This window comes from Poecilia reticulata, linkage group LG10 (genome assembly GCF_000633615.1).
Source record: "Poecilia reticulata strain Guanapo linkage group LG10, Guppy_female_1.0+MT, whole genome shotgun sequence".
NCBI classification, from domain to species: Eukaryota; Metazoa; Chordata; class Actinopteri; order Cyprinodontiformes; family Poeciliidae; genus Poecilia; species Poecilia reticulata.
The window spans coordinates 14,393,068-14,403,986 of NC_024340.1; the positions used below are offsets into that span (position 1 = coordinate 14,393,068).

The window sequence follows — 10,919 nt, forward strand, 5'->3', positions numbered from 1 at the left end:
TTTCCACCATATTTTGCAAATAAATTCTTTAAAAATCAGAAAATGTGATTTTCTGGATTTTTTTTTCTCCTTTTGTCTCTCATAGTTGAGGTACAAATATGATGAAAATTACAGGCCTCTCTCACCTTTTTAAGTGGGAGAACTTGCACAATTGGTGGCTGACTAAAGAAAAATATTTACAAAATGTTTTTGTTTTTTTTTCATCTTAAATCCAAAATATATGTTTTCTTGTACAGTTTTGGCTCTGAGTGGATTGTTCTTTCATCAAATCATAGTTAACCATTGATTAATCAATTACTGAATTAGTTGACAATTATTTCAATAATCGATTGTGATTAATCGTTTCACATGTGACTGTAAAAGAAGTTATAAAAGTGTTTTGATGGATACCTCATTTAATACATTTAAAATATGAGCATTAAAATATATATTTACCCAACATATTTGTATCCACTGTAGGCGATGAGGTCAAAGGTTGAAAGGTCGCTGTGTACGGTCAGCAGATACAAACTCAGCAACATGACCAGAACCTCGATGATGATCCAAACCAGGGCGGTGCTGGCACAGAGTCCCAGAACCTCCGGACTGAACCTGCACACCGTCCACAGACAAGATTAAGCTCATCTGACACAAAACCAGCATAAAAACAGTGAATAGAGAGAGAAATGTTCACCGTTTTTGAATACCAAGAGCCATTCCAGCCAGTAAGATGTAAGTAATGAAAGCCATAGCTGTGAGAAAGAGGAACAAATGTTAAATAAACAAACATCACAGAATTTCCTGGTTCTGATTGCGTGTTTACAGACAACTTACTGGGTATGTAAAGATCAGGCGCATTTACGTCTTGCCTTGGCGTGAGCGGAGTGTCGCGATGGTACCGGACCTCCCAGTCCTGCAGAAAAAACCACCACAGAAGAAGAAAACTTAATCTAACGAGACGATATAAAGAACAACAGATGATTTCACTTCAGAAGAAGACAAATTTGAAAGCCATTTGAAGATTTCTTCTGAATTAAAAAAGGAAAGCGTTTAGAAGCAGGTTATTTTTGTAATTATTTGTTTCTCTGTAACATTTTATTTATTAATTTAAACATTAACCAAACCGTAGTGGCTTATTTGTGAGGACTAATTTCTGCTGTTTGATACATCACTGTGTTCTTAAGCGTTCTCCATAAACTAAATACAAAACCAGAATTTCTACAATTTATGAATAATAAACAGACTCATTTAGTTTTAGCCCAATGTACAATCTAACCCCGTTATTCGTTTATTTGGGCCTAACTAAGTGAAAACAAGAAAATTTTGTTCTGATTTAACTTCAGACGGTGAGAAATAAAGAGTCATAAATATCTGGTTTCAACTGTAAAAGTTGCTACAGAAGTAAAAATGTACTTTTTATAAGATAAATGCAGTTAGAAAGATGAGAAATATCAGCAGAAGTCCATGAAGTTTTTAATACAGATTTGATTGAACTTCTGTTGTAACGTTTTGAAAGACGCAGTAAACCTTTTATCTTTGTCTTTTTCAGAAGAGTTTGCATCATTTGTACTTCATAAACTGTTACGTCTCATAATAAGGGTAAATGAACTCTGAGTGCTTCTAAACACTCAGATAATCGCATCCCATAAACGTTCATAAACCAGCAGTGAGTGACTGATAAGCAGGCAGATTCTCGTCCAGTTTCAGTGCAATAAACACTGAAAAATAAAACAACCCTGGATAACGACGTACTGAGCGTTTTGTTTCATCGCAGGGCGTGACGTGGCGGGCGGTCAGGTTACCTGATGTGTGTAGGGGAACATGAGGATCATGAGTTTCTTCAGGACGTATCTGGTGTCCACTGCGAAGAAATACTTCAGCTTGTTCACAGACATGAACCTGTTAATCTGAAATGCAGAACGTAAACATTAACAAACACAAACCGGATGAATGGACAGAAATGAGCCATTTATTTATGAAACAGGAAGTAAACTCCTTTGCTTTTAAACTTCTAACCAAGCGGAACGGCGCAGGTTTAAAGTCATCAGACGATTCAACCGTTGTCTAGGTAAATATTAACAAACATTTTTAAAAAATCAGCTTTCCTTTGAATAACCGAGAAACAGAAATAAAACTACTTTTGGTTGTACTGAAATATATGATATACGTCCAATAAATATTACAATATTACTGAAGAGTAAATTTATTTCAGGAACGTAATTATGATGATTCACAGCTCTATGGAGATTAGAGAAACAATACTCTAACCAATACTTTAGTTATTGATTTATCCATCAATTAATCAGATAACAAAATGGTTCATTTTTTAAATAGAAAAATAAACATTTCATTGCCCAAAATACAATAAAATAGCTTTATGATTTGTAGCAAAGGAAGAATCTTTAGCTAGTTCTGCTGGTTCTGCTCTCGCTGTTGAACCGCTGCTACGCGCTACAGGTAGTAATATTTCACAGACGGAGCGCCGCTTCTGCTCCACCTGGTAGTGACTCTCACACCGAACCTCTGCTTAAAGCTGCAGCATCTAACCTAAAAAAATACATTTTACACACGTATTAAAACTTTCGCCGTCCTAACATGAGACAGATAATCTCTGAAAAAATAATTGATCTCCTCCCTGCTCTGCATAATTACTCCGCTCAGTCAGAAACAGCCAATCAGAACTAGCAGTAATCAGCTAGCCGCCATGCTAACAGGAAGTTTTCATTCAGTAACTCTGGATTGTTTATTGTAATGGAACCTGTATTTGCCTTTGAATGTTAAGTTTTATACCTGAATTTTTTTGGCAATGTTGAGAGGTTTTATTTTGGCTCTTTGCATTATTTAGCCTCTTCAGAGCCTCCATATGTTTTCAGTCTGTTAAAGATAGCATTACTGATAGCAGTACAATTTGCAGAATGCCTGTTTTGTTTAGTTTTCTTCTTGGAAAAAGTTATTAAAAACTGGTTTTTGTCTAAATTAAAGTGAATTCATGGTTCCTTTTTCCTCATAATGTAACCGGTAATGTTTATGATTTAAAAAAATAATAATTATGTGATCGGTATCGGTGATCGGCCCTCGTGGGTGATCGGAATCGGCAGGAAAAAACCTGATCGGCACCTCTCTATTAATAGTAGATATTTTTACTGAATAAGAACCAGGTGAAGTTAAGTCTAAGCCACTTGAAGAGCTTAGGCAGAAAATAATTAGACTATTTTTCTTTTATCTTAAAAGATGTATATATTTTTGTGCAATTTTTGGCAAACAGCTGCTCTGAATATTCTGTTCGTTCAGGAAATTACCTTTCTTTGACTCCGGTTAACAAGTAATCTATTACTAAATTAGCTGACTTTATTTCACAATCTGATTAACTGTTTCAGTCCCAATGGAAACTGAGCATGAAAAAACTTATTACCTGTAAATTTAGAGACACTTCATAATCTCCAAGACACTTAATTTAAAAACTAATAATTCAGTCACCTCTAAAGAAATGGATATAATCTGTAGTTTAATGGATACATTATTCTGACAGTTTTTGCAGAAAAGTATCGTCTTCCTAATTTATGAAAGTCGTCTAATTTCTCAAAAATGATGTGGATTCATTATATATTTTGTAAAGAAAAATAGGGAAACATGCTTTTAGTAGAAACTAAAACGTTAATTGCCCCATATTGCCAATGTAAACAATAAACAGATTAATGAAGCATTTAGAAGTTTTAAAAAACAGTAAAATCTCTGAAGCTATAAACGGCTCAATCAGTCGTGCTGACATCCCTCACCTCCTTGTTCACCATGTCTTTCCCCTGATTGGCTAAAGACGAGCCGTACATCATGGCGGCGCTGGCCATCGGGTCGGCGAACAGGTTGTTGACCCCCGGTCCTCCCTGCATGTCGTTCGAGGGTCCCGCCATGTTGTAGGCGGGAGTGTAGAAGCCCTGGCTGTTCATTCCAGGCGCCGCTGAGCTGGTGTCGTCAAACAACACCGAGTCTCCTGCAGAGGGCGCTGCACGCGCTCTCGGTTTCGCTGTGGACAAACGGACACGACGCTGTTCAGTTTCCCTTCAATCGATCAGCCCACGGCACTGCCGAGGTCCAATAGAAGCTTTGGAATAACTTCTCCAGCATATGCTTATTTATTTTACAGAATTTATTGTTTTTATTATCTGTACACTGCAAAAATGTATTTTTTGGTGTAGCTTTTAGTGAAAATATCTTATTACACTTGAAATAAGACAAAACTAACTTGTAAGTAACTTTTCAGCAAGATAAAGGAGCTTGTTTTGAGTACATAATTTCCTAATACTAACAAAAAAAATACTTGTTTCATTAGCAGATTATTTCACTTATAATATGGGAAAATGTCTTGTTAAGTGAAATAATCTGCCAATAGAACTGGTACTTTTTCATCAATACTAAGGAATAATTGACCAAAAATAAGCTCATATTTCTTGATGAAAAGTTACTTGAAAGTTAGTTTTGTTTACTTCAAGTGTACTAATATATTTGTACTAGAAGCTAGGGGAAAAAAAATACTTAAGACCGAGTTTTTGAAGTGTATCAGTTATCGTGATAAATTTGTTGTCATGATAGAAATTTTTGGTAACAATTTATTTGAAGGGATGTGCATAAGACTGTTGCTATGAAGTGTCATTTGGTAAATAATGACACTTTTAATGCAAAGTTGCACCAAAAGTTGCATTAAACGTCCATTAAATGTCAACTTTGCATTATTCAGTAAATAATGACACTTTTAATGCAAATTTCCATTCCATTAAAACTTGCATTAAAAGTCCATTACAAGTGTCAACTTTGCATTAAAAGTGTCTTTATTTACTAAATAACACTTCATGACGACAGTCGTAAACATTGATGAAGACTCCTTCATGTTCATAATAGGTGTTATGTCAGCCTTTTGCACACCCGTTCAAATAAATTACTTAATTTTAATTTATCACTGTTAGAATAACTCATAATTAATTATAACCTCCCAAAACATCAATAAAGACCAATAAATTTGTCTTTACAAAAAAGTGTGATACAAATCACACTTTTTTTTAATGTGACTGGTGTCTTAAAGAAGCACATTACCAATAAAAGGGAATGTTTTACAAGAGCAGTAATTGTGTTTGTGGCACTATAATTGCTGTGACCCAAAGTCACAGTCATGAAAAAGAAGAAATAAATACTTTTTATTGTCACTTTTATCATCATCCCATAGCAAAAGATAAAACTTTAAGTCTGTATTGTCCGACATTATCTGTAACCCATAATTATAAAATTACAAAAAATATAGTAAAATAACAGTATCATTTTTGTTAGTGATTTATGATCTGACTGTGTTGCATCTCATTGATAGGAAATGGATCTTTATGTGACTAACTCAGAGATTTATGGATGTGGTGAAAGAAGGGATGAAGTTAGCTGGCGTGAGGGTAGAAGATGATTCATAATGGCAAGAAGAAGTCTTGCAAGACACTTTAAGATGTGAAATTTTGCTAAATTTATAAAAAGAAACAAAATCTGTTTAGATTGGTTATCAAATACTGGCTATAGTAGTTTAATTTTAATAGAAGGAAGTTGTGGAAGTTTTCAAATAGCTCTATTTCAGTCATATATCCAACTATATTGGTTATTTATTCATTTCTGTGTGGTTTTTAACAGAAATCCAATCAATCTGTTTAAATCAACAGATGTTAAAATCACTTGCTTAGATTTTCACATAGGATCTGTCTCATACCATTTCCATGAGTGAAGGAAACTTCACCCTAATGACGTGCAAACTGCAAACGTATATCTATACATTTACCTTTACAGCATCACTTGCGGTAAAAATGACGTAAAACTGACCTTCAGCCATACGTCATTATTCAAATGAACACACATTAAAAAAGGAAGCAGATACTATGACTGGATTTTTCTGTAAAACCTTGCAAAGAAGTAAAACAGCAGTCGGTGATTCAGATTTCCACTTACTTGCTCTGTAGCCTTGATGAGGCAGATCCATGACTCCAGGAGACGTTAGCTTCAAATTAAAAACAGTAACACGTTAGCTAGTAGCTAGGCTACCTTTCTCACTAACTCCATGTGAATTTTAGATTATCTAACTGTTAAGAGTTTTATTCCAACTTTTAAATAGATACAACCTTATTTTTTATGCATATATTGTTAATTTTCTGTGTTGCTCCGAACTTGTTCTTGCTGAAAGTTGATGCTAACAGACAAGCTAATATTAACGTCACATTCATTCGCTTTTTTTTATTTCGCGTCCGAGAAGACGGGTGAGTAAGCCTCCTCGGCAGCGTTTATAAAAACGTAGATTATGTTTAAATGAATTGTTTAGTATTAAAAAACACAGCACGGCAGGGAGGAGCACTTACCTGCAAAGCTAACGGTAGAGGCTACAAGCTACGTGGCTAACGGAGCTAATCCCTCCCATTCACTGCGATTGGTCGACATCTGTCTGCCTGCGTGGCAGAAACTATCCTACTCCTCACTGAAAAATACAAACAGTACACAGACTAATGTAACTCTGTGTTCAGTGTTAATGGACATAAAGTAGCATCCTGAGGACCTTTCGCACATTTTGTAATACAAGATTTGGAGAGTCAAGTTTATTTGTATCTGGCACATTTAAAGAACAAGACATGCCGCTTTCATGACATTACAGGGTCAAAATAAAGATAAATAATTAAATGTTCTAGTTCAGACTAAAATTATTCAATATTCCAGTTGTTATTTTCAAAAAGGATTTCAGTCTTGATTTAAAGGGACGCAGTAATCCAGCAGTTTTACAGTTTTATAGAAGTCAAATTTATTTGTAGTTCAGCATAAAACATAATAATTCATAAAAACATAATAGTCACCGATTATAAAACAAGCAATAAATATTACATTTTGTCAAATGCCATCATTAAAAATAATCAAGGGAATATATACTGCTCAAAAAAAATAAAAGGAACACTTAAACAACACAATATAACTCCAAGTAAATCAAACTTCTGTGAAATCAAACTGTCCACTTAGGAAGCAACACTGATTGACAACGGGGACCCTCGTCGGGTCAATCAGTGTTGCTTCCTAAGTGGACAGTTTGATTTCACAGAAGTTTGATTTACTTGGAGTTATATTGTGTTGTTTAAGGCTTCCCTTTATTTTTTTGAGCAGTGTACCTCAAATATATAATCAGTGTTAACCTTATTACTAAACAAAGGCAACTCTTAAAAAAGAGATTTTTAGCTTTGTGTTTCAGCTATTTTGTTGTTTTCTGGAAGTTTGTTCCAGATAAAAAAAGCATAAAAACTGAATGTTGCTTCTCCATTACACTGTTGAAGTAATCAATGTGACTATAGATAAACACAAATGAGTTTATGAAAGTTTAGAAATGTTCTTCAAGTGATAGAGGGCCGATTTTGTAACCGTCTTTATGTGATGCTGAAAGTTCAGGTCTGAGTCCATCACTACACCCAGATGTCATTCCTGTTTTGTAGTTTCTGACTGTAATAATTGAAGCTCTGTGCTGACTCTTGGTTTGGTTGTTCCTCTTTAGGTCCAAAAATAATAACTTCAGTTTTGTTTCTGTTCAGCTGGAACAAGTTGTGGCACGTCCATATATCGATTTGTTCTACGTATCACAACGCTTAAATGGGTTCATAGTCTCCTGGTGACATTGTAATGTGGAACTGTGTGTCATCTTCATAGTTATATCAACTAATCGTATTATTTGTTATAACCTGAACTAGCGGGAGCATGTAGATATTAAATAGAAGGGGTCCCAGGTTTGAACCTTGGGGTACTCCATATGTGACTTCTGCCTATTCCCTTTGTGTGAACAGATAACTACTCATCAGAACAGGCAGGAGTACCCCAAGGTTTAATCCTGGGACCCCTTCTATTTAATGTACCAATTGACACCAGTCAAACGTTTAAACAAAGTTTTTCCAATCAGTTTGTTGGAGATTGGCCTGTAATTTTCCAACAGCGATTTGTCCAGACTGTTCTCTTCCAGCAACGGTTTGAGAACTGCAGCTTTTAAAGCCTGAGGGAAAACAACTAATGGGAGAAAGAATCAGACTATTTCACTAGAAGCAATGCAATAAAAGGTAAAGAGAGGAGCTTCAAAGTGAGAGGAGTAAAGATGAAATAGGGAAATTGAGAATGGATCACCCACTTTTCATTTGCATGTAATTAGAACATTTCCCGTACATAGGACAGGACTTTTCCATCAAACTAATTGATAGAAAGACAAATTAAAAACAGCTTAAGTGATTTATTTGAACAAGTTATTTTCCCATATTTTTATTATTCTAAAAATCCAGCCTCAAATTGTAATTTACTAAATTTTTTGATACCTCAGACTCGCTGCAATCGTCTGGGTTTCATTTGATAGAAAACCTTTTAGTCAGTTTGGATAATAAAATTAAGTGTTGCATTATTTGTTAACTAGAATCAAACTGGAACTTCATTAAAACATTTAAATATTATTACACAGTTCTTTTTACTGAGCTATTATGTGAAGCTAAAGTTAAATTCATTAAAGTTTGTGGTTGTAATATCATAAAATGCAAAAATGTAAAATATTCTATTACTTTTGAAGGGTAGTGTTTATACTCATAAATATTTTACAAAACGTGTTTTAGCACGTTGCACTTTGACATCACACTTTTTATTTTCATCAACAAAGTTCTGGATTAATTCACTGGATGTTTAGCCTTGGCAAAATTTAATTATTTTAGGGAATTTTTTTGGCATCCAGTACAAAATTTTTAAAGACAAATGGGAGTTTTTACACGGCCATTCAAAAATTTCAAAGTTCTACTTTTTTCTCCATTTTAAAACCAGTTTTACTCCCCAAATTTCAGCTACACAGCAAAAGAGATCAAATTTTACCAAGTATTTCTGGTCTATTTTCTATTGCAAATATCTTAGCACAGATGAAATATGGCAAAATTAACTCAAGTAACTTTTCAGCAAGATACAGCAGCTTGTTTTAAGACAATAAAAGAATTTAAAAAAACTAAGTTCAAATTGCAGATTAGGTCACTTAATCAAACATTTTCCCAGTTAAAAGTGAAAAAATCTGCCAGTGAAACAAAAACTTTTTCACCAAAATTAAGGAGTTATTGACTTAATACAAGCTCCTCTTTCTTACAGAAATGTTGCTTGTAAACTAAGTTTAAATAAGTTATTATTATTGCTTAAACTGTACTAAGATATTTGGTAACATTTTGTGTTTTTGCAGTGAATACTTGAGTAGAAGTTGAAAAAGTTAAAATTAATCGGTTTTTTAATTCAGTCACTTTCTTCTTTGCACCAGCAGCTATGTTTAGCACACCACCACAGCATGACACTGCCATCACTTTGCTTCAACTTTAAATTCCTGAAAATATGCAGGACGTCTCATAATTGTGGTCAAATTGCTCAATCTTTATATAATCTCAAATAAATATCTTATCCAGATGTTTTTCCTCTTGTCCATCCAGGCAGCTGGACATTTTTGTCAAGCTTCAACTTTGGCGCAGCGGCTAATTCTGGAAAGATGTGGAGGTTTTTTCTTAAGAGTAAGATAGTTTCATTTTTGTTACGTTAGGTTTAGGTTTCAACTTACGGCTTCTCTGAAGTCTTAATTTGCTACTTGGGGCAGTTTATTGTAAATTATATTCAATTTATTCTCGTCATTGGTATGAATATTTCCATAAACTAAAAGTGTGTCATATTTTAGATAGTGTAATATGACATTGTGAATAATGTAGATTTAAGGCACAGTCAGTATTCATGTTCGGACTTCACCTTATGATTACAGATAATCTTTTTTTCTTTGTAATGTGTAAGCATAAAGGTGGCATGGCGTGACTTTAGACACCTATCCTGCTTAATAAATTAATCTGTGGCATGGCAGCGTCTTTGTGTGAGTGGGATGAAGGCGTGGGTGGGTGTGGGACGAATTATGTGACAACATGCAGAGATTTCTAGATGAGTAAACTGCAAAGGAATCCAAGCTTCCTTCATTCTCCACCTCGGATCATGTTAAATTTTTGGAGGAAACTCAAAACAGAAACAAAGAATAAGGCAGTTAGTCAGAGTTTCACCCCCTAAAAAACCTAAAAATTTATTTAAGGAAGTCAGAGCTGGGTGTAACAGTAAGAGTAGAGGATAAAACCAGAGGGAAACTGAAGGTGTAATAGGGAGAAGACATGTTGTGGCATGTCACCACTTCACATGTCTCATCAGTGAATTCCTCACAGCTGACTCACCTCACGCTCACCTTTACCCTATTTTATTTTTTATGACACTTTTCCGCATATTACAAACAAATCATCATGCATGTTCTGATTTAACAATGTTTAAACCTGAAACTTTTAACCCAGAGACAAAAAGCTACAGGTCTCACTTGTTGTTTCCAATGTAAAGTATAAAAAAAATGTGACTCCAGCATAAAATATTAACAACCGGTGTTCGAACTTCGCAGGACCGGAGCTAATAGTAACACGAGACACGAGTGCAGCAGTCAGCCGCAGGACAGATCAGCCGATGCCGGGAACTCTGTCCCAGAGGGACTGCAAGGTCAGCAGCTGTTGTGACAGACTAAGCTTACCAAATCTGCCGTTTGCAAAATTTTAATCTTTACTAGCTGCTATAACATGCTTGCATGCATTAAAAAAAGGGAAATGTGGTAAAACCAGTGGTGAAGTAACTGAGCTGGTTTGCGCCATTTGGGTGACTCATTTCCACAAGAATGTGTGCTTATTGATGTGGTTTATAGTGAAAGTGGCTGCCAAAAACACTCAAGTTTTACAGGCACGTGCTCAGCTCTCTGCCTGACTGTTCAGTCTGTCACAGATCAACGTAAATTCAGTAAAAATGGGTTTATTTATGGCGTTATGGGAACCTTTTATCACATATATGTTTATAAAAGTGGAAGTTGTTCATATGATGAGTATTTACAT

The 10,919-nt window shown here is 34.9% G+C and overlaps 2 protein-coding genes across 3 annotated transcripts in view; one reads left to right on the plus strand and one right to left on the minus strand.

Moving 5' to 3' along the window:
- yif1a (Yip1 interacting factor homolog A (S. cerevisiae)) overlaps nucleotides 1–6,469 on the minus strand; it is an 11,268-nt gene extending 4,799 nt beyond the window's left edge. The window contains exons 1-7 of one of the 2 annotated variants that reach the window (XM_008420799.2): nucleotides 6,354–6,469; nucleotides 5,950–5,998; nucleotides 3,756–4,000; nucleotides 1,782–1,886; nucleotides 814–892; nucleotides 674–731; nucleotides 436–591 (exon numbers count right to left, since the gene is read on the minus strand). In XM_008420799.2, coding sequence (XP_008419021.1) covers nucleotides 436–591; nucleotides 674–731; nucleotides 814–892; nucleotides 1,782–1,886; nucleotides 3,756–4,000; nucleotides 5,950–5,980 — 674 coding nt within the window. In that variant the 5' untranslated portion in view covers nucleotides 5,981–5,998; nucleotides 6,354–6,469. Of the gene's footprint in view, nucleotides 1–435; nucleotides 592–673; nucleotides 732–813; nucleotides 893–1,781; nucleotides 1,887–3,755; nucleotides 4,001–5,949; nucleotides 5,999–6,119; nucleotides 6,242–6,353 lie in introns of those variants that run through there. The other variant, XM_008420797.2, reaches the window with a different exon arrangement.
- The window catches only part of fibpa (fibroblast growth factor (acidic) intracellular binding protein a), a 28,130-nt gene continuing 23,361 nt past the window's right edge, over nucleotides 6,151–10,919 (plus strand). The window contains exons 1-3 of the mRNA XM_008420804.2: nucleotides 6,151–6,254; nucleotides 9,456–9,533; nucleotides 10,442–10,536. Coding sequence (XP_008419026.1) covers nucleotides 6,185–6,254; nucleotides 9,456–9,533; nucleotides 10,442–10,536 — 243 coding nt within the window. The 5' untranslated portion in view covers nucleotides 6,151–6,184. The remainder of the gene's footprint in view (nucleotides 6,255–9,455; nucleotides 9,534–10,441; nucleotides 10,537–10,919) is intronic.